Source organism: Oncorhynchus masou, chromosome 13 (genome assembly GCF_036934945.1).
Source record: "Oncorhynchus masou masou isolate Uvic2021 chromosome 13, UVic_Omas_1.1, whole genome shotgun sequence".
NCBI classification, from domain to species: domain Eukaryota; kingdom Metazoa; phylum Chordata; class Actinopteri; order Salmoniformes; family Salmonidae; genus Oncorhynchus; species Oncorhynchus masou.
The window spans coordinates 63,201,413-63,226,309 of record NC_088224.1 but is presented as its reverse complement, the minus strand read 5'-3'; the positions used below and the strand labels follow the sequence as shown (position 1 = coordinate 63,226,309).

Genomic DNA, 24,897 nt, shown 5'->3' with positions numbered 1-24,897 from the left:
TGGCCCAGTAGATTGGGTAACTGGAGCTCCAGGGCACTTGGCTCCGGTCGTGAGGCCCAGGATGGCACCCTGACGCTGGGGTGATACATCTCCCCATCACCCCTGCCCTGGAGCTACTGCTGGGAGAAACATGGTCTCACAGCTAGCCTGATCCACCCAGCTCACTGGGGCGTTTCACACACACACACAATAATTAAGGCCAAGGGACTTATTATTATTATTGAGTATCCGTGTGTGTGTATGAAGAAGGGAGTTGCATGGGGTATGGAGGCTGCAGATGGGGTATCTCCATTCCCCCATTACGGCCTTGACCTGACAGATATGTAATCGTGGGTCAAACAATAACTTCATTGGTTACCTGCAGATCAGTGTGTGATCCTATTGGCTAATGGCCCCTGACATTGTAAAGGAACTTCCTCCTTGTACAGTGAGATAAATCCAGAACAAAACCAGTCATAAGAAACATTGCAGGGGAGCAATCCTCCCCCTCTCCAAAACACAAACCAACGACAGTCAAAACAGAAGGAGATGAAAGGATGGGAAGAATAAAGGATTCCCCCTCCTCCCGTCCCCTCTGAGAACCACACCTTAGACACCACCACCACCACCTCCCGTCCCCTCTGAGAACCACACCTTAGACACCACCACCACCACCTCCCGTCCCCTCTGAGAACCACACCTTAGACACCACCACCACCACCTCCCGTCCCCTCTGAGAACCACACCTTAGACACCACCACCACCACCTCCCGTCCCCTCTGAGAACCACACCTTAGACACCACCACCACCTCCCGTCCCCTCTGAGAACCACACCTTAGACACCACCACCACCACCTCCCGTCCCCTCTGAGAACCACACCTTAGACACCACCACCACCTCCCGTCCCCTCTGAGAACCACACCTTAGACACCACCACCACCACCTCCCGTCCCCTCTGAGAACCACACCTTAGACACCACCACCACCACCACCACCTCCCGTCCCCTCTGAGAACCACACCTTAGACACCACCACCACTACCTCCCGTCCCCTCTGAGAACCACACCTTAGACACCACCACCACCACCTCCCGTCCCCTCTGAGAACCACACCTTAGACACCACCACCACCACCTCCCGTCCCCTCTGAGAACCACACCTTAGACACCACCACCACCACCTCCCGTCCCCTCTGAGAACCACACCTTAGACACCACCACCACCACCACCTCCCGTCCCCGCTGAGAACCACACCTTAGACACCACCACCACCACCTCCCGTCCCCTCTGAGAACCACACCTTAGACACCACCACCACCACCTCCCGTCCCCTCTGAGAACCACACCTTAGACACCACCACCACCACCTCCCGTCCCCTCTGAGAACCACACCTTAGACACCACCACCACCACCACCTCCCGTCCCCTCTGAGAACCACACCTTAGACACCACCACCACCACCTCCCGTCCCCTCTGAGAACCACACCTTAGACACCACCACCACCACCTCCCGTCCCCTCTGAGAACCACACCTTAGACACCACCACCACCACCTCCCGTCCCCTCTGAGAACCACACCTTAGACACCACCACCACCACCTCCCGTCCCCTCTGAGAACCACACCTTAGACACCACCACCACCACCTCCCGTCCCCTCTGAGAACCACACCTTAGACACCACCACCACCACCTCCCGTCCCCTCTGAGAACCACACCTTAGACACCACCACCACCACCTCCCGTCCCCTCTGAGAACCACACCTTAGACACTACCACCACCACCTCCCGTCCCCTCTGAGAACCACACCTTAGACACCACCACCACCACCTCCCGTCCCCTCTGAGAACCACACCTTAGACACCACCACCACCACCTCCCGTCCCCTCTGAGAACCACACCTTAGACACCACCACCACCACCTCCCGTCCCCTCTGAGAACCACACCTTAGACACCACCACCACCACCTCCCGTCCCCTCTGAGAACCACACCTTAGACACCACCACCACCACCTCCCGTCCCCTCTGAGAACCACACCTTAGACACCACCATCACCACCTCCCGTCCCCTCTGAGAACCACACCTTAGACACCACCACCACCACCTCCCGTCCCCTCTGAGAACCACACCTTAGACACCACCACCACCACCTCCCGTCCCCTCTGAGAACCACACCTTAGACACCACCATCACCACCTCCCGTCCCCTCTGAGAACCACACCTTAGACACCACCACCACCACCTCCCGTCCCCTCTGAGAACCACATCTTAGACACCACCACCACCAACCAAACAGAGACAGACACAAGAGAAGAGACAACCAATCCCTGTCCCCTCTCCCCTTCCTTCCTCTCCTATGTCCTCTTCCCACTTTCTCTCATCTACCCTCTCACTCCATCTCCCTTTTCCCCTTCTCCACCCTCTCCTCCTCTCTCTCTCTCTCTCTCTCTCGTGTGTGTGATGGGGCTAGTGAGAGGGGTGCTGGCGGTTGCCTGGTAACCAGTCTAATTGAGGAGTCTCTAGAGAGTTAGTGTTATCAGAGCTTGGGCCCCCTGTTCTGTTCCAGACTGCCTTCTCTGTCTATTCTATCACTCATTCGCTATTTCTCTCTAACTGTCCCTCTCTTCCTCTGTCCATATATTTGTTATTGAACTTTTATTTAATCATGGGAGCCCAATGGAGACCAGAGCCTCATTCTAAATGGTTCCCTGAGAACAAACAATTCACAAATCAGCACGATAATAAAACAGAACAACATGAACTAGATATTGCAGTTACAGATACACTCCATTTCAACAACGCCAATCAATTATGACTATCCACCAAAACACTTGTGAACCTCAGTGAACTCCTCCCTCATCAGCGTTGGAAACGGCCCTGTTGGCACCACGGACTCAAGACGGCGGCGCTTCAACTAAAGGCTGATTTACACAGGTCAGTGGAGACACGGGGGACCTCGAGAGTTAACCAACCCTGTGAGTGGGTTTGGTGCTTCATAGTTTGATACTTTAGTGGAGAAGTGAGATATGTTGGGATAAGAAGCTTGTGCAGCAGAGCTTTGTAAACAACAAAGGAGAAATCTACGGGAATTTATAGAGGTCCAGCCAACCTGCTGTTAAAGGATGCAGTGATGAGTATTAAACCTGTCATGATAAAGCAAAGTGCGATATGGTACAATGCATCCGAGGGTTTTAGAGCTTTAAAGTGGTTGTTGCTGAATTCTGATAAACGTGTCACCTGTACAACCTGCTTCCTGTTGCTGGATAGACAATATCTCTCCTTTCCATCCCTCTTTCTTTCTGTCTCACCATTAGTCCTCTTGATCTACAGCACCTCTCTTTCTCTCTCTCTCTTTCTGCTCTCCATCGCTCTTCATTTCTGTTTTTATCGTTTTCTAATCGTGTGCCACTCTCATCTCTCGTTTTTAATCTTGCTCTCTGCCTATTCCTCCTACTCTGTTTCTTGTTCATGTTTTTCTGTTTTAATTCTGCAGTCCCTCTGGTTTCTCTTGTCTCTGTTCCCCCTCTGTTCCCCTCCATTTCTTCATCTAGCTTTTATTTCCAAATAAACATGGCGTACTTACTGAGGAAATCCTTATCCCATTATACAACACACACACACGCACACACACACACATGCGCACGCGCACACACACACACACACACACACACACACACACACACACACACACACACACACACACACACACACACACACACACACACACACACACACACACACACACACACACGCACACACACACCAACACACACCCCTGTGATGTGAGCCACATTGGGGATTAACAATGCATAACAGATAAATATGCCATGTTAGGAGCAGTGCGTCTGTTCAGGATAAAACCCCCATAGGCAACTAAACTGACTGTGGATCAGCTCTTAGCTCAGTGTGTAACGTCATGTGATGATCAATAGAGCAGATCAGAGCAGCTGTGGATAGGCCTTCACTGGCCAGTATGGTTTCTTACAATACCAGGGACAATCAGAGGGGAAGAGAGGAATGGTCCACACACACACAGCTCTACATCTATACTCCCTTCCTCCTCCCTCTCTACTCCTTCCTCTCCTTCTCCACCTCCTTCTCTGAATATCTTTCTCTTCTAAAACTATCTTGTTTTTAACCACCACCTCATTCCTTTCTCCACCTCCTCTAATCTTCCTCCCTCACATTCTCCTCTTTTTTAAATCCTTCTCTTCCTCCCTTTTTCCTCTCCCTTCATCCAAGACCCACCTTCTCCCCCTCTACTCCTCCCCCTCCTCCTCCCCCTCCCCCTCCTCCTCCCCATCTCCTCCTCCTCCTCCTCTACTCCTCCTCCTCCTCCTCCTCCCCCTCTACTCCTCCTCCTCCTCCTCTACTCCCCCCCTCTACTCCTCCTCCCCCTCCTCCTCCTCCTACTCCTCCTCCTCCCCCTCTACTCCTCCTCCTCCTCCCCCTCCTCCTGTTTCATCTCCTTCATTGTTGCACCCCTCTATCATCTCCATTTGATTTTTACATCTACATCCTTTCCTCCTCCTCCTCCCCATCCTCCTCCTCTCCCTACTCCTCCTCCCCCTCCTCCTCCTCTACTCCTCCTCCTCCTCCCCCTCTTCCTCCCCCTCCTCCTCCTTCTCCTCCCCCTCTACTCCTCCTCCTCCTCCTCCTACTCCTCCTCCTCCCCCCCTCTACTCCTAATCCTCCTCCTCCCCCTCCTCCTCCTCCCCCTCCCGCTCTACTCCTCCTGTTTCATCTCCTTCATTGCTGCACCCCTCTATCATCTCCATTTGATTTTCACATCTACGTCCTTTCCTCCTCCTCCTCCTCCTCCTTCTCCTCCCCCTCTACTCCTACTCCTCCTCCTCCCCCTCTACTCCTCCTCCTCCCCCTCCTCCTCCTCCCCCTCTACTCCTACTCCTCCGCCTCCTCCTCTCCCCCCCCTCCTCCTCCTCCTCCCCCTCTACTCCTACTCCTCCTCCTCCCCCTCCTCCTCCTTCTCCTCCTCCCCTCTAATCCTACTCCTCCGCCTCTTCCTCCCCCTCCTCCTCCTCCTCCTCCCCCTCTACTCCTACTCCTCCTCCTCCTCCCCCTCCCCCTCTACTCCTCCTGTTTCAGCTCCTTCATTGCTGCACCCCTCTATCATCTCCATTTGATTTTTACATCTACGTCCTTTCCTCCTCCTCCTCCCCCTCCTCCACCTCCTCCTTCTCCCCCTCTACTCCTACTCCTCCGCCTCCTCCTCCTCCTCCTCCTCCTCCCCCTCCTCCTCCTCCACCACCCCCTCTACGGCTACTCCTCCTCCTCCTCCCCCTCCTCCTCCTCCCCCTCTACTCCTCCTGTTTCATCTCCTTCATTGCTGCACCCCTCTATCATCTCCATTTGATTTTTACATCTACGTCCTTTCCTCCTCCTCCTCCTCCTCTCCCTCCTCCCCCTCCACCTCCTCCACCACCCCGTCCTCCTCCTCCCCCTCCTCCTCCCCCTCCTCCTCCTCCTCTCCCTCCTCCTCCCTCCTCCTCCCCGTCCTCCTCCTCTCCCTCCTCCTCCTCTCCCTCCTCCCCCTCCTCCTCCTCCTCCTCCCCGTCCTCCTCCTCTCCCTCCTCCTCCTCCTCCTCCTCCTCCTCCTCCTCCTCCTCCCTGCATTACAACAGCCATGCCGTCTTTATTCTTGCTATGAGGAAAGTAAAGCTCAAGTGATGTACTGCACTACTTGAACGCTGCACTCATCTAATCATTCCCCCCATTCCTCATTAAGTAAAGTGGGACACTTCTGTCGCAGTCTGGAGGTGCCATTTCCAACCCACCCGCCCACGCACTCTCACATTGCATGCACAGACAGACAGACAGACAGACAGACAGACAGACAGACAGACAGACAGACAGACAGACAGACAGACAGACAGAGCTCACCCTTCCCAGACATCTATTGATCAGGCTCAGCCCAGGGGAAAGGGGGGGAGGAGGGACATTATTCCCTGAAGTCAAATGTGCGCTTAGCAACCGCCCTAGTCATCCACTTCCCAAACCCATCCCATCATACAAACACCAAACCCCACTGGGATGTGCCTGACAGCCATGACAAACAAACCCCTGCAAGATACGACAATCACTAATGACAGTCAGTCAGTATTACATGATGGAAACCTTTGGGAAAACACACATGCATACCAGTCCTACTGCAGTATCTTCTCCCCTGGAGGGGCAAGCTCAACCACAGAGCAACTAAGCCCTGACCTGCCTGCCTGCTCCACAACAGCTAACATAACACATCCTCTACTACACTAACAGCGTTCTGTCTAGCCTTAGTCAGTGTCCTGTCTTACCTGGTGAGAACAGTTTTCCTGGTGAACCATCCTTCACAGCATCCTAGACAGGTGCAGGCTGGTTGCACCTCGGGAATGACAACGGGAATGGGATTGGGTGAGGATTCCCAAAACTGCTGCAGTTTGCTGGCGAGGAGAGGGGGGAGAGATCCAGCCCAGTCCCAATCCGGACAGAGACCAGAGAGAGAAAGAGACTGACTGTATGTCTGTGTTCTGGTCTCACGCTCTACTGATCCTGCTGCTACTGATATAGCTGCTCCTCTCCTCTGTCGTGTCCTCTCTCTTGTTTTCTCTCTTTCACTCTGTCTGTCTGTCTGTCTGAGAGAAGGGTAGGATCTGATCACTTCTTTTCCAAAAGAGAGGGAAAGGTGGAGTGGGAGAGAACTAAAAACAGGGAGGGGAGTGAGAAAGAGGAGGAGAAACAGCAAGGGAGAGTGAATCTGTGGCTGTCTCATTCCCTGCCGAGAACGGGGGAGGGGCAGAGTGACTCATTACAGACGCAGTCAGCCAATGGGGTGGTAGGACAGGGAGGGGGAGACAGAGGGGCGGGCTGCGGGATCAGAGGGGGAGGTGGCCTTCCGCTGGCCTACAGAGGTGGAAACATCCCACAGAGAGAGAGAGAAAAGAAAGGGGGAGGAGGGGGAGAGAAAAGAAGCAAGGGGGAAGAGGGTGGGTGAGAGAGGGGAGGAAGAGAAGTGACTCCCATACCAAACACCTTTCATCTCAATATCTAAATCTTCTCTAAGTGCTATGACACTATCTTAATACTGTTATCTATGACCTAATTATAGTATTTTGGGGATATCAGAAGTCTGCATGGTGCCTTTAAAAACACTGTTTGAATGTATGGTTAACGGCAAACAGCACATCATGTTCATATTCACAGGTTTTCACTACTTGTGAACAGTTGACTATTTTCTCAGCGTTGGTGTGTATGACTATAACAGGATATACGTGTCTGTTTGGGGCTCCTTTCCTCTCTGTCCCTCTTCCGGTCCCCCTGTGGTACAGGATTATAATCTGTCTGGAACAGATGGCCTCTCTATAATCCACCAGCAGGGAAGGCACCCTGGATGAACTCTTCACTCTCCACCGTTCCCTCCAAAATGACATAACAATAATGAGGCTATATACAGGGGGTACCGGTACTGAGTCAATGAGGGGGGGGGGGGGGGGTACAGGTTAGTCGAGGTCATTTCTACATGTAGGTAGGGGTAAAGTGACTATGCATAGATACTAAACAGCGAGTAGCAGCAGTCAATGTAAATAGTCTGGATGGCCATTTGATGAATTGTTCAGCAGTCTTAAGGAGTCTTTTGAACCTAGACTTGGCACTCTGTTACCACTTGCCATGCAGTAGCAGAGAAAACGGTCTATGACTTGATTGACTGGAGTTTTTGGCCATTTTTTTGGGCCTTCCTCTGACACCGCCTAGTACATCGATCCTGGATGGCAGGAAGCTTGGTCCCGGTGAGGTATTGGGCCGTACGGACTACCCTCTCTAGCCATACCAGGCGGTGATGCAACCGGTCAGGATGCTCTCGATAGTGTAGCTGTTGAACTTTTTGACGATCTGGGGACCCATGCCAAATCTTTTCAGTCTCCAGAGGGGGAAAAGGTGTTGTCGTGCCCTCTCATGACTGTCTTGGTGTGTTTGGACCATGAGAGTTTGTTGGTGATGTGGACAGCAAGGAATTTGAAACTCTCAACCCGCTCCACTACAGTCCCGAACGATGTTAATGGGGGCCTGTTCGCACCCTCCTTTTCCTGTAGTCCATGATCATCTCCTTTGTCTTGCTCACATTGAGGGAGATGTCCTGGCACTGGACAACGCTGGGCCAATTGTGCGCCACCCTATGGGACTACGTCAGGCGAGCAATTTGTTTTTATTTTTTTAAATGTTACCTTTATTTTACTAGGCAAGTCAGTTAAGAACAAATTCTTATTTTCAATGACGGCCTAGGAACAGTGGGTTAACTGCCTGTTCAGGGGCAGAACGACAGATTTGTACCTTGTCAGCTCGGGGATTCGAACTTGCAACCTTTCGGTTACAAGTCCAACGTTCTCACCACTAGGCTACCCTGCCGCGAGACTTCTTAAATATTAGACATCGCGCACCAGCAGTTATTGACAAATAGACACACACCCCCGCCCCTGATCTTACCAGACATAGCTGCTTTGTCCTGCCGATGCACGGAAAACCCTGCCAGCTCTATATTATCCATGTCGTCGCTCAGTCACGACTTGGTGAAACCTAAGACATTACCATTTTTATGTCCCGTTTGTAGGATACTCTTGACCGTAGATCATCCAGTTTATTCTCCAGTGATTGCACGTTCGCCAATAGAACCGATGGTAGTGGTGATTTACTCACTCTTCTCTGAATCCTCACAAGGCACCCCGACCTTCTCCCTCTGTATCTCCACCTTTTCTTCACGCAAATGACTGGGATTTGTGCCTGGTCTCCGGTAAGCAGTATATCCTTCGCATCGAACTCATTAAAGAAAAACTCTTCATCCAGTTCGAGTTGAGTAATCGCTGCTCTGATGGCCAGAAGCTTTTTTTGGTCATAAGAGACGGTAGCAGCAACTTTATGTACAAAATAAGTTACAAACAATATGAAAAAACAAACAAAATAGCCATTATCATCACCATTATCTTCGCAAAGTATATTAAAGTATATATATCAAAGTATATTATTTTGTATTGGTAGTCCACGATGAAATGATAGCTTGGCTACTGTGCGGAAGGACAGAACACTCTCTCCATCCATCCATCAATCTCTCTCTCCCTCCATCCAATGATCTCTCTCCCTCCCTCCATCCTCTCTCCGGTCAGAGATAGAAAGATGTCTCCCACACCGTATGCCCTCACTGATATGTGATTGAGAGATCGCTCTTTCTGTCTGTTATTGATCTCTGTTGGGTAATGGTGCCGTTTCCCGACAAGCCCAGTCCAGGGTTTGATAACCTGGAAGTAGATCGATGTTGTTCCTGGTCTGATCTGAGTGGCCAGGCTCTGGAGCATTGATTATGGTCTGGAAGGGTCAACAGGGTTAACAGTGGCCCTCTGGGCTTACAGTAGAAAGTCCAATATGACAGAATAGAGAGGAACACTACATACTACAGCTGCAGTGAGGAAGGATCCAGTGTTTCACTAGTACTAACCATCAGCATTTTACAACTTTCCTTTCTAGAATTACTACACTAATAAAACACAGTAGGAATACGAATCCTAAACACACACACACACGCTCCCTGAGCTATGGTTTGATATGAGAGGACCCAGCCCCCAACTCTCTCTCCTCCATCGCCATGGTAGCAGACACTTCCTGCTGACCTCCAGTTGGTTGTCAAGGTTTCGTGAATCTGAATCAAGGGCAAGGTGGACACACAAGAGCACATCCACACACACATGAGACCGTTAACACACACATGCATACACACACACACGTACGCATGAATGCACGCGGGTGCCCAGACGCACACACACCACATGAGGTTGGTGGGACCTTAATTGGGGAGAACGGCTCATAGTAATAGCTGGAGTGGAATAGATGGAATGGTATCAAATACGTCAAACAAGTCTTTGATACCATTCCATTTGCTCCGTTCCAGCCATTATTATGAGCAGTCCTCCCCTCAGCAGCCTGCAACACACACACACACACACACACACACACACACACACACACACACACACACACACACACACACACACACACACACACACACACACACACACACACACACACACACACACACACACACAGACACAGACACAGACACAGACACAGACACGCACACGCACACGCACACGCACACACACACACACACACATCCAAAGATCGGATTATCAACTATACCTATTGATAGCAGATTACGGCCCAACCCAACCCAAACCAACAGGGAGTAGCCTAGATAGACGTTATAATCTAGAGACTAGAATATGTAGATTCTGACTCAAACTGCTACAGAATGTCAACGTGTTTTTTGTTGTTGTTGACATTTAGAATATGTGAATATCATCAAACTGTGCACTGCAAGTGTTTTAGAGTAATCTCTTCGAGAGTGTGTGTACATCTATGTGTGTGTGTGTCCGCATAATGCAGTGGAGTCAGTGTTGGAGTAGTTCCAGGGAGCAGGCCCAGCCCTCTGCCTCTCTCCTCTCATCCCTCCTCCACCTCCTCCAACACAGAAACATACAGCATCAAAACAGAGCAGCTATAGAAAGAGGTATATGAATGTCAGAGAACTCACTCTGTGTGTGTGTGTGTGTTTGCTGTCCCTGTTTCCAAGGCTGCGGCACAGATACACACATGCAAGCGGAAATAAGAAATACCCCCAATCTGATCTGACCTGATTGAGGGCCCTATGACATAAAACTGTGGACCAGATGAGAGGACAGAGCCAGTTGCCTCTAGCTGATCCCAGGTCAGATCTGACCTGATTGAGGGCCCTATGACATAAAACTGTGGACCAGATGAGAGGACAGAGCCAGTTTCTAGCTGATCCCAGGTCAGATCTGACCTGATGGTTCCAGTTAGGTTTAGGAGTCAGTAGGGTAATGATCATAACTAGGCTATCACTGTGCTGTTCCAATATTAAGACACATAACATAACTCCCTCCATCCTGCCTCACTTTGTGATGTTAATCTATGGTACCTCCCCCTCTCTTTCAAGCTGTAAAACAGTACTTACTTCTCTCTCTCTCTCTCTCTCTCTCTCTCTCTCTCTCTCTCTCTCTCTCTCTCTCTCTCTCTCTCTCTCTCTCTCTCTCTCTCTCTCACCGTGTGGCTTCAGTTACAGCCTAGCTAGGACTACAGAGTGGAGAATAAATCTCAATGTGTATGTCTCTGGAAGAGTCACTCTACATGCAGGTTTCACAATTGAACACATAACAGAGGATTCTCCATCTCATAATAGAATAGAAACTATTTTTTCCTCAATAGCAGTCGTGGGTTCGTTATGTTGTTAGTCGTGGGCTACAGGGTTTGCTTTGGGAGATTCTCATTTGGGCAAAAGACCTCAACTCCTCCGTCCTCTTTTCTCTGAAAAGCGATAAATGTTTGAGTGGTCGAGGAGAGTGTTTTGATCCCTTTACACATGTATTTGGGGATTCCACCCCTGTAAATGTCCTTTGCCCGATGATGTGTGAGTGGAGAGGGAGAGTCTCATTTCATACGAGTGCATTTGTTTCCACGTTTCCTCTCCTCTCCTCCCCTCCTCTCCTCAATAAAGCGGGAAGGAGGGGATGGAGGAATTAGCAAAACCAATTGAGAATCTCCCATGGTCCCTGTGAGCTCCCTGTTTCGTCAGGTTTTGGGGAGTAAAGGGTCAGATTGGTCTTGTAAGTCTTGGTAATTAAAGGTTAAAGCAAGTAGTCTGTAGTGAAGTTATGGTCACTGTATAGTCAGTCTGTATAGCCTGGGTGCCAGTCTGTCAGAATGGCTCTTTCCGGTCAACAGGCTGTATAGCCATGTTGAGGCTGTGTCACGGCTACAGTGCATCTGCTCTGTGTGTTCAGTGTGGCAGTAATAGACGAAGCTCTCCCTATGATCTGGCTACCACCCTCATATACATGCTATCACACACATGGAGGGAGATGACGAACGAACAGACACAGTCACAGAGAGAGAGAGAGAGAGAGAGAGAGAGACAGTTAGTTAGTATTATTTTTGTATTATTTTTGTTTATTGGTGGGTATTTCTTTCCTTATCTTTTTCCCCCCAATTGTTTTCAATCATAGGCATGTAATACCATTGACAGCCATTACAAATAACCATCCCACAATAGGGAAGGGGGAGTTTAAAGGTTCAAAGGTCTCCCAGACTACCCGCCACACCTCCCCCAGAACACCCTTTGAATTGTTGCTGTTTTAACCCTGTAACCATGCGGAATTAACCCTGTAACCACGTGGAATTAACCCTGTAACCATGCGGAATTAACCCTGTAACCATACGGAATTAACCCTGTAACCACGCGGAATTAACCCTGTAGCCACGCAGAATTAACCCTGTAGCCACGCAGAATTAACCCTGTAACCATGCGGAATTAAACCTGTAACCACGCAGAATTAACCATGTAACCACGAAGAATTAACCCTGTAGCCACGCGAAATTAACCCTGTAACCACGCGGAATTAACCCTGTAGCCACGCGGAATTAACCCTGTAGCCACGCGGAATTAACCCTGTAACCACACGGAATTAACCCTGTAACCACGCGGAATTAACCCTGTAGCCACGCGGAATTAACCCTGTAACCACGCGGAATTAACCCTGTAGCCACGCGGAATTAACCCTGTAGCCACGCGGAATTAACCCTGTAGCCACGCGGAATTAACCCTGTAGCCACGCGGAATTAACCCTGTAACCACGCGGAATTAACCCTGTAGCCACGCGGAATTAACCCTGTAACCACGCGGAATTAACCCTGTAGCCACGCGGAATTAACCCTGTAACCACGCGGAATTAACCCTGTAGCCACGCGGAATTAACCCTGTAACCACACGGAATTAACCCTGTAGCCACGCGGAATTAACCCTGTAGCCACGCAGAATTAACCCTGTAACCATGCAGAATTAACCCTGGAACCACGCAGAATAAATGCGTAAAAAATAGACGTTCATCCATTGTGCATCAAATTTCAAAGGGAAACCAAGAGATCTTGTTGAGAGAGAGACATACAGAAAGACAGGGATAGAAAACATCTCCTGAGTTTGTGTGTAAAAAAAGAACACCGTCTCTTTAAAGAGTTGCCCTGCGCTAGCAAGGAATTCTGGCCGGGATAGAGTCTGTGTGTGTCTGCTCTGAACAGGACCTTTATTTTTAGCCTGGTATAAACAGACCCAGTTGGGAGCCCCTGCCTAGTGCCTGGTTCTCAGGCCACCTCAGCTCAGCGACACACACACACACACACACACTGCATTCTGTAATCTAACACAGACAACCCAACCAATTCACCAGCACCACAGCGATCCACTGACTATGTACAGACTCAATGAGTATAGCCTTGCTATTGAGAAAGGCCGCCGTAGGCAGACCTGGCTCTCAAGAGAAGACAGGCTGTGTGCACACTGCCCACAACATGAGGTGGAAACTGAGCTGCACTTCCTAACCTCCTGCCCAATGTATGACCATATTAGAGAGACATATTTCCCTCAGATTACACAGAAAACAAACCCGATTTTGCTAAACTCCCATATCTACTGGGTGAAATACCAGTGTGCCATCACAGCAGCAAGATTTGCGACCTGTTGCCAGAAGAAAAAGGTCAACCAGTGAAGAACATACAATTGTAAATACAACCCATATTTATGCTTATTTATTTTCCCTTGTGTACTTTAACCATTTGTACATCGTTACAACACTGCATATGTACATAATATGACATTTGTAATGTTTTTATTATTTTGGAACTTCTGTGAGTGTAATGTTTACTGTACATTTTTATTGTTTATTTCAGTTTTGTATATTATCTACTTCACTTGCTTTGGCAATGTTAACATATGTTTCCCATGCCAATAAAGGCCTTAAATTGAATTGAATCGAGATGGGGGGGGGGAGAGAGAGAGAACAAACACACAAAAACAGTATTCTCTCTCTCTCTCTCTCTCTCTCTCTCTCTCACTCTGGTTTGGTTTGCAGTGACTGTGCAGAATGTTGAGTGATACTGAGCTATAAATCAGCTCTTAACGGCAACATAAATCCCCATTTCCTCCGCACTATGCTCTGCCACTCACGGCCCCTCCACCCTTTCATCCTCCCAGCCCACATTTTCTTAGGGGGAGAGGGGGAGGCGGGAGAGGCAGAGAAACTGGTCTCCTGCTGTATTCTGCTTGTTCTGAGAACAGTGGGCCATAATGTACCCTGACAGTTTGAGGAAAAAGACAATTAGCCGGGAACAGGACTGGGAGAAAGGGAAGACAGGGAGGGCAGAGAACCAGGTGGAAAACAGTACACATGGATGCCCCCATAGGACAACCCTTTTTGGTTTCAGGTAGAACCCTTTCTGGATCCAGGCAGAACTGCTTTGGGATCCACGTAGAACCCTCTCCATGTAGAACCCTCTGTGAAAGGGTTCAACCCATTTCACAGAGGGTTCTACCTTGAACAAAAAGTGTTCTACAGCCAAATAACCCTTACTGGTTCTTGATAGCACCTTTTGTTCTAAGAGTCTAGGGTGGAACTGGAGAAAAAGTGGGGTCCGGGTAACGGGTATTTGGCTGGAGGGAGAGTATACAGTAGGGTGGTCTAGTTACAATACATTGGGTCAAGGGTAGGTGAGTGGTTAGTAAAAAGGTAGGCATTTCTCTGTTGGGTTTGCTGCTAGTTTGTACTGTATATCTACATTTAGACTTATAAGTGAACAGCTCCACACCTCCCTACTCTCTCTAGGAGCTCAGTGACTCACAGTGACTAAATCAGAGGAAGGGTGTGAGTGTGTGTGTGTATGCGCACGCTGAGAGACGCTGATGGAATGTGTAGCTCTGGGCTCTCCTTTTCCAGCACAGTCATTGCTGTCCATCCATCTCTATCCACACTCCCCATGTATCCAGCGTTGCAATCTCCCTCCACACCGACCGGGCCTCCACACTGCAGCTGGCTCGCCTTGATGACATCACACCATCACCCACACAGGAGAGGACATACCATTCCTCTCAGGGTCAGGTGTAGGGATTGTCCTGCTCTACCCTGACCTTCAACCCTACGCTGTATGTCTGGTCACAAACATCTGGTAGGGTCAGAGGCTACACAGCTAGACTCATCTGGTGGCCTAGACTTGGGTCTAACTGCGTATCCAGGTGATATAACCATTCATCTAGCTAGGCTATGTGGTGTACACTGAACTGATGCCCCGGGAGATAAATTGAATGTAGAAGGAAGGGAAGACCAGTCAAGCTGTATGAGTGTGTGTCATTAATAGATGGCGTCATCGAGACCGCCACTGATAGCACTGCACTTTTAAGTCTATTGACAGCAGGTGTGATTGTTTGTGTGTTTCCTGTGCCAGTCCTGTCTAGCCGCTTACACCAGACCTAAACCTGATGACTCGGAAACTTTCCTGCAACTTTTTTGTTTCCATGTGTTGTTCTATGTGTGTGTGTGTACAGTATTCTCTCCCTCTCTCTGCGGTGTATGTGAAGGGGGTTATACTATATATTGTATCAGTGAAAGTTTGTATGTAAATGTCAGGTCCAGATGTGTGGCTGTGATGTCAGACACATGGTCATGTTAGAACAGCTGGACCACAGCACAGTTCCCCACCCACTGACTCCAACACTCTTTGACCACACACAGAGCTGACCACACTCGAGAGCCAACGCCATTAGCACCAGACAAACCAAGTCATTGGGACACAGTCTAAGTCTGCGTTATAGCTGTCAGGTGGTTTAGTCCTCAAGCACATTTCCTCCACCACAAGACAACACTGCTCCAGGCCAACAGCTAAATCAGACCCCTCGCTGAACAGAACAAACCTCTGATTGTATCCACTGCAAAGTCATGACTGTCAGGCAGACGGAACAGAGGAGAGGGGACTGACGATATCACCGCAGTTACAACGTTGCGGTGTTGTCACAACGTATTGGTTCAAACTGCATCTTAGTCAGGTCAAAGCCTCTCAGATGGAAACATCACATGGTAGTAATGTAGTCGTAATATAGTGCAGGCAGGTATGATGGGAAGACAGGGGTGGCTTCTGAGTAAGACAGAGAGAGACAACAGTCCGAGTCCCAGCTAGTAATACCACATCAAGGCTGGGATCATCCCCCTCTCCTCTCCTCCGCTCCAGACCAGAACACACCTGCCCTTTGTTAGACGGCACATAGCAGACAGTCCTGGAGAAAACACGACACCCCTCTGGCTACTGAAAGGCACGAGGTCGTTCTCCGTGCTGGGTCGATGGTGAAACACACAGGCTTTCCGTTCACTCTGGGTATGTACTATGGAACGATGGGCTGTATCATCCCTGAAGTGGGTCTATGAGAGAGAAATACCTGCAGTCCTTTACAAAGAAACTGTATGGAAAAATCCATTTTCTTGTACACAAATATCTAAAGAACAAGTTATAACCCAAAGTACAACGTTTTTGCCTTTTGGTAGACCGTCATTGTACCTAAGAATGTGTTCTAATCTGACTTGCCTAGTTAAATAAAGGTTTAAAAAAAAATATATTCTATGTTGACCACCTCTGATATGAGAGGTGGACATGTTCCTTTACCTGAGTGTACTGTGTACTGTGTACTGTGTTTACCTGAGTGTACTGTGTACCGTGTTTACCTGAGTGTACTGTGTGTACTGTGTTTACCTGCGTGTACTGCCCAACTTGCTGTGTGGAATCCAAGGTTGAGCTGCAAACTCCTCCACTAACAAAAAAAACTATATTCCCAGCTGCTGGTGATCTCTCAGAGGAAAAGTAGAGAAAAAGCAGAACCTTGAAGCAGGAAGATAAACATCTGTAGAGCGACAGCAGGAGAGAGAGAAAACGGTCCGACTTTAAAGCCTGGACAGTACTGTCTGCTCACAGCGCGTGTGTGTGAGAGCTGTGTTGGAGGCCGGGCGTGCTGGAGCGGGTACAGACACACACAGGCGGGTACGGTAGAGTCACAGACGCTTGGGGGCTGAACCAGTGTTGGGGAATAATCAGAATTAGGTGGTAACATAGATAAGATGTTTTATATTCATCATATGTTTGTAAGTTACTTCTCATCAGAATGTTGTTTTTGTATAATACTGTGGCGGGGTTGCAGTATCTGTTCTATGTCAAGACTAAGTTGCTTGGGCCGGAGAGAGGGGAGAGGTCAAGCGTGTATCTCTTGGCTCCACAATGTCTGTGTGCCAGTCAGTGTGTCTCTGTGATCTTGTCAAGATAGGATGGATTTGATATATGCTTGTTGATATGGAGGATTGGTTTATGGTTCTGAGTTTGAGTAAGGAGACAAAGCTGAACAATGAATTATGCCGATGCTGTCTTATCCTGTGTGTCTTTGCTATACAAGTTCTCAGTTGAAATGTGTAAGGGACTCTCAGAGAATTCATTGATAGACACTGAATTGATCTGAGAGTCACAGGGTTGTGATAGAGCTCATATAATTAAAGATGGACTTTGATAACTAACTCTGACTTGTGTGGTGGTTTGCTCTCATGTTTTGGTAAATAGAGGAAATTTCCACGACATTTGGCGACGAGGAGGGGATGTGAATCTTCACTCTGTGACCGTTCCTGACGATCTAGGTAAATAAATCGTGCACGAGGGATCCCCTAAACTTGGGATCTCAGGGAAACCACACTTCGGGAACGAAGCAGATGGACCAACCTTTGATCTAAGACACATATGTCAGAGTCAAGGCCCGCGGGCCACATCCGGCCCGCGAGAAGGTTTTTTACGGCCCCTGGGATGATCTTGATTTATTATTAGAACCGGCCCGCAGACCGCAGCAAGCCGGCAGCCCGCAGATCTTTTACACGCACCAATACTACATTTCCCACAATGCAACGGTGACGCACCGAGCAGTAGGCTGCTTCATTTCAATATTTATTGGCACAGCAGTCGTCAGCATCACAGTAAAATTAACTTTCAGATACCCATCAAAAATGGCAAAACGGAAGGTGGACACTGAGAACCGGGGTTTCAAACAAGGTGGGAGTCGGAGTATATGTTCACGGAGGTAGCTGGAAAACCTGTGTGTCTTCTGTGTGGAGAAAGTGTGGCGGTACTGAAAGAGTATAATCTGAGACGACATTATGAAACGAAACACGCGGACAAAAACAAGAATATGGACATGGAACAAAGGCTACAAAAGGCAGAGGAATTAAAACGAGGCCTCAAATCTCGACAGGCTCTGTTCAAAAAAGCCAAATCACAAGGCCAGGCTGCTGTCAAGGCCAGTTTTATTTTGGCAGAAGAGATCGCTAAATCAGCCCGGCCATTTACGGAGGGGGATTTCATCAAAAACTGCATGATTAAAGTTTGTGACGAAGTTTGCCCAGAAAAAGGCAACTCTTTTTAAATGTGAGTCTGAGCAGAAACACCATTGCCGAGAGAGTAGACCAGTTGTCCATCAATCTAAAAGAGCAGCTTGTGAAAAAGGGAAAAGATTTCATTGCATATTCCTTGGCTGTGGATGAGAGCACCGACATTTCTGACATTGCCCAGTTGTCAATTTTCATCCGCGGAGTGGACTCCAGCCTAAGCGTGACAGAGGAGTTTTTGGCTTTACGTCCTATGCATGGCACAACTACGGGGCATGATTTGTATGAAGAGGTGTCAAGATGTGTAAATGAGATGGAGCTGCCTTGGGAAAAACTCGTGGGTTTGACAACCGACGGAGCACCTGCGATGTGTGGACACAGGAGCGGACTGGTGGCGAAGATACGGGAAAAGATGCAAGAGGAAAACGCGACAGGTGAGCTGACAGCTTATCATTGTATCATACACCAGGAAGCGTTGTGCGGTAAAGCCTTGAAAATGGAGCATGTAATGAGCATCATCACGCGCACAGTTAACTTTATCAGAGCCAAAGGTTTGAATCACCGCCAGTTCAAGGCATTTCTGACGGAGTTAGAAACGGAGCATGGTGATTTGCCTTATCACACAGAGGTGCGATGGCTAAGCCAGGGAAAGGTGCTTCAAAGATGTTTCGAGCTTCGTGAGGAGATTTGTCTGTTCTTGGACAGCAAAGGGAAAGACACAACACAACTCCGAGACGAAATGTTTCTGTGTGAAATGGCTTTTCTGTGTGACATTACGAGTCATCTGAATGCAATGAACTTGCAGCTGCAGGGTCGGGATCATGTCATCTCTGATATGTACAGTACAGTGAAGGCATTTAAAACCAAACTGACTCTGTGGGACACGCAGATGCGGAAAGAAAATTTGAGCCACTTTCCCAGCTGCCAGACCATGAAAGAGAAGCTCTCTACCAGTGCGTTCCCGAGCGCACAGTTGGCTGATAAAATAGGTATGCTTGCCGCTGACTTTCGACGCCGATTTGCTGACTTTGAAGCACAAAAAAGCAGGTTGGAACTGCTCGGTAACCCATTTGCTGTTGACGTGGAAAGCTCACCACCAAACCTCCAAATGGAGTTGATTGACCTCCAATGCAATGATGCACTGAGGGCAAAATATGCGGCAGTGGGTGCTGCGGAGTTCGCCCGTTTCCTCCCCGACACAATGCCCCAGCTGCGCATCCAGGCTGCTCAAACGTTGTCTATGTTTGGCAGCACATACCTGTGTGAACAACTTTTTTCTTTGATGAACCTGAACAAAACATCACACAGAAGTCGACTTACTGCTGAACACCTCCACTCAATTCTGAGGATTTCCTCAGCTCAGAGCCTTACCCCGAACATTGATGAACTTGTGGAAAAGATGGGACACCACCAAGTATCACCCTCAACCTCAAACAAGTGAACATTACTGTGCAATCACATATTTAGAGTTTTTACTCAGTTCAAGTTTAAAAGTTAAAGTTTAATATTTGTTTTCACTGCATGTTACTTCTCCTTAAACAAAGTGTTGTTTTTGATTAATAGATTTTTGCACTTTATTTTATTGTATTTCAATCCAATTATATTTTAAAAATATTTCAGTTGAGTGGATGATAGAAAATTGCTATTATTGTTTTTTTCTTTGAAGTAAATTTAGCCCACTTTTGCTAAAATAGAAAATATAGGCTACTGATGGTGCCTTGAATACCGGTTTCTTTCATTTAATGTTCATGTTATGGGGATTTTTATATAAAGGAAATTTGTCTTTTGTGTCTGTTGAAAATTAAAGATTACTGACAGAGCCATAAGAAAATATTGCTTTATTTATCTGATCATATTGGAATATATTTGTTAGGTTTTCAGTAGGTTCAATTAGGTTCACTAGACTATATGCGTCATTTAAAAAATTTTCAATGAACATTCGAACAGTCCGGCCCTCGGCTTGTAGCTAAATTTTTTATTTGGCCCTCCGTCCATTTGACTTTGACACCCCTGATCTAAGAGGAAGCGAGCCGGGTGGATACCACATCTCGAACTGAGTTTTTTTTTAAGAAAAAGGTGAGCGAACCACACACAGATTTGAAATGGAGTTTTTTAATTATGCCTGTATACTCTGAGCGTGAATTCCTTTGTAAGGAAGGCACCTTGGCGGCGTAAGCAGGGCCGAATCAGAGGAGAGTAATCTGGGGGTTTTGTGGACTCAAAAGATACTCTGCACTGTCCGGTTGCCAGTGACCAAGAGCCCTCCTGACACTGAATTGATCACAGTGGGGATTTGGTGAGGTCTGTCGGGGTGAGGGGCCAGAGGACTGTGTGTTCTAGGTGAAACACGGCATTTGGTGAAGCCCTATTGGAAGAAGGACCTCATTCTGTGCTTCTGTGTGATTGTCTAAGTGACCCTCAGATGTGGTGAATTCCAATTATTTTAAATGTGCTATCCAGGTATGCCCTGGGTTACTCTGTGTGAGTATTTTGTTATGGCATCACTAGGTAATAGTTGTCGGACCGTTCTGTGTGAGCGGGGTAGGGTTGACTCTGTGTGGGCAAACCTTTTTATGTTCTGATGTTCTGTGTGGACGTCTGACCAGTTCTGTGTGAACATCTGACCAATCCTGTGTGGGTGATCCTGAAAGTTCTGTGTGAGTACCTAAGATTTCTTAAGTTTTATATGGATTCTGTGAATTATTTGAAATTATGACAAATTGTATGTGTGTATAATCAATTACTAGAGATTTGATAAAGTAAAGCTGAGAATGATTAGATACAATTTAAACCACCCATTCATAGACGTATGTAGGTTTTGAGTTGGTATCTTAAATGGATCATTTAATAAAGATTACGTTTTTAAGCACTATTAAAATAATCTACAAAATCTGGGAAATTGAGCTCTAGAAACTGATTAGAGTGTGTCCACTTTTGGTTATTTTACCCTAACGATGTAACTATAAAACGCATATTGGATTATCTCTGTCTGGGTGAAACATGTTAAATTTAACTGCCCTTAAGGTCTGAACATGTTATATTTAACTGCCCTTAAGGTCTGAACATGTTATATTTTTTCTTCCCAGTATGAGAGAAGTTGCGGGATTTATTGAATAAACTGAATAAAGTTAGAGAGAATTAAGGGGGAATTTGGACCACTGTGAAGAAGGAGATGGCATTGCTTTTAACTAAGGGTGTGCTGCTTTAAGTCTATTTTCCTATGACCATAGGGGTTAAATCATTTTTCTTTGTGGAGTTTATTTCAGTTTAGTGATTTTAATTTGATTAGGTTAGTTGAAATGTTGTTTTACAATTTTTTTAGTTTTGTTTTACATGACTCTCATACGGAGAGATGTGTGTTAAACATGGGGGAGGATTCAGTTTGAGGGTTTGAATTGAAGTTATACAACTTAAGTGATATGTGAAGGAGTGTATTGTATTGTTGAGTGTATTGTATTGTTGTGTTTGTTTTGTTCTATTCCCGAGGTATGGGTCTAACTTCTTGATCCTTGACTCTACGATGGAGTTGACAGTGAGATGGGGAGTATAAACCAATTTGAAAGAATAGTTTCAATAGAATGTTCTGATATTCTCTGTGAAATATGTTTAGATATGTGTATTAAGAATAATTGGTAAAAGGGGGGGTTGGTCAACTGTGCCATTAAAATTGTTTATAATTTTGTGGTTTCAGGTTGATTGAAGAGGTCTACACCATGTAAATTGTAGTAATTTAGAATAAGAATACATTGAGATACTGATCTGTATTATAATCATGATTAAAAAAGTTAGTAGTAGAATTATGGGATAATTATACTGAATGCAAGTAAATCTGCTAATATTGAGTATGTAATTAATATTCTGATTCTTTAGAAGGGACAATGTCCCTTGAGAGGGGAATGTTGGTGAATAATCAGAATTAGGTGGTAACATAGGTAAGATGTTTTATATTCATCAAATGTTTGTAAGTTACTTCTCATCAGAATGTTGTTTTTGTATAATACTGTGGCGGGGTTGAGAGGTCAAGCGTGTATCTCTTGGCTCCACAATGTCTGTGTGCCAGTCAGTGTGTCTCTGTGATCTTGTCAAGATAGGATGTATTTGATATATGTCTGTTGATATGGAGGATTGGTTTATGGTTCTGAGTTTGAGTAAGGAGACAAAGCTGAACAATGAATTATGCCGATGCTGTCTTATCCTGTGTGTCTTTGCTATACAAGTTCTCAGTTGAAATGTGTAAGGGACTCTCAGAGAATTCATTGATAGACACTGAATTGATCTGAGAGTCACAGGGTTGTGATAAAGCTCATATAACTAAAGATGGACTTTGATAACTAACTCTGACTTGTGTGTGGTTTGCTCTCATGATTGGGTAAATAGAGCAAATTTCCACGACACCAGTCACCGGAACCCCAGCACCTGGTCATATCTTCTATGACTGCTTGTGGTTCTATATATCCTCTATGACTGCTTGTGGTTCTATATATCCTCTATGACTGCTTGTGATTATATATATCCTCTATGACTGCTTGTGGTTCTATATATCCTCTATGACTGCTTGTGATTATATATATCCTCTATGACTGTTTGTGGTTCTATATATCCTCTATGACTGCTTGTGGTTCTATATATCCTCTATGGCTGCTTGTGATTATATATATCCTCTATGACTGCTTGTGGTTCTATATGTCCTCTATGGCTGCTTGTGGTTCTATATATCCTCTATGACTGCTTGTGGTTCTATATATCCTCTATGGCTGCTTGTGATTATATATATCCTCTATGACTGCTTGTGGTTCTATATATCCTCTATGACTGCTTGTGGTTCTATATATCCTCTATGACTGCTTGTGGTTCTATATATCCTCTATGGTTGCTTGTGGTTCTATATATCCTCTATGGCTGCTTGTGATTATATATATCCTCTATGACTGCTTGTGGTTCTATATATCCTCTATGACTGCTTGTGGTTCTATATATCCTCTATGACTGCTTGTGGTTCTATATATCCTCTATGACTGCTTGTGGTTCTATATATCCTCTATGACCGCTTGTGATTATATATATCCTCTACGACTGCTTGTGATTATATATATCCTCTATGACTGCTTGTGATTATATATATCCTCTATGACTGCTTGTGGTTCTATATATCCTCTATGACTGCTTGTGGTTCTATATATCCTCTATGACCGCTTGTGATTATATATATCCTCTACGACTGCTTGTGATTATATATATACTCTATGACTGCTTGTGGTTCTATATATCCTCTATGACTGCTTGTGATTATATATATCCTCTACGACTGCTTGTGGTTCTATATATCCTCTATGACTGCTTGTGATTATATATATCCTCTACGACTGCTTGTGGTTCTATATATCCTCTATGACTGCTTGCGATTATATATATCCTCTTTGACTGCTTGTGATTATATATCCTCTATGACTGCTTGTGGTTCTATATATCCTCTATGACTGCTTGTGGTTCTATATATCCTCTATGACTGCTTATGGTTCTATATATCCTCTATGACTGCTTGCGATTATATATATCCTCTTTGATTGCTTGTGATTATATATATCCTCTATGACTGCTTGTGATTATATATATCCTCTATGACTGCTTGTGGTTCTATATATCCTCTATGACTGCTTGTGGTTCTATTTATCCTCTATGACTGCTTGTGATTATATATATCCTCTAATGACTGCTTGTGATTATATATATCCTCTATGACTGCTTGTGATTATATATATCCTCTATGACTGCTTGCGATTATATATATCCTCTTTGACTGCTTGTGGTTCTATATATCCTCTATGACTGCTTGTGATTATATATATCCTCTATAACTGCTTGTGATTATATATATCCTCTTTGACTGCTTGTGATTATATATCCTCTATGACTGCTTGTGGTTCTATATATCCTCTATGACTGCTTGTGGTTCTATATATCCTCTATGACTGCTTATGGTTCTATATATCCTCTATGACTGCTTGCGATTATATATATCCTCTTTGACTGCTTGTGATTATATATATCCTCTATGACTGCTTGTGATTATATATATCCTCTATGACTGCTTGTGGTTCTATATATCCTCTATGACTGCTTGTGGTTCTATTTATCCTCTATGACTGATTGTGATTATATATATCCTCTATGACTGCTTGCGATTATATATATCCTCTTTGACTGCTTGTGGTTCTATATATCCTCTATGACTGCTTGTGGTTCTATATATCCACTATGACTGCTTGTGGTTCTATATATCCTCTATGACTACTTGCGATTATATATATCCTCTTTGACTGCTTGTGGTTCTATATATCCTCTATGACTGCTTGTGATTATATATATCCTCTATGACTGCTTGTGATTATATATATCCTCTAATGACTGCTTGTGATTATATATATCCTCTTTGACTGCTTGTGGTTCTATATATCCTCTATGACTGCTTGTGATTATATATATCCTCTTTGACTGCTTGTGGTTCTATATATCCTCTATGACTGCTTGTGATTATATATATCCTCTTTGACTGCTTGTGGTTCTATATATCCTCTATGACTGCTTGTGGTTCTATATATCCACTATGACTGCTTGTGGTTCTATATAT

General features: G+C 46.2%; 1 protein-coding gene across 2 annotated transcripts in view; it reads right to left on the bottom strand.

Annotated features, from left to right (window-relative positions):
* Positions 1–24,897, bottom strand: part of schip1 (schwannomin interacting protein 1) — a 71,207-nt gene that overhangs the window by 32,979 nt on the left and 13,331 nt on the right. Inside the window, exon 1 of one of the 2 annotated variants that reach the window (XM_064984667.1) lies at positions 6,297–6,734. The exons of the other annotated variant lie outside the window; for it this stretch is intronic. Coding sequence (XP_064840739.1) covers positions 6,297–6,326 — 30 coding nt within the window. The 5' untranslated portion in view covers positions 6,327–6,734. Of the gene's footprint in view, positions 1–6,296; positions 6,735–24,897 lie in introns of those variants that run through there. 2 annotated transcript variants of the gene reach the window in all.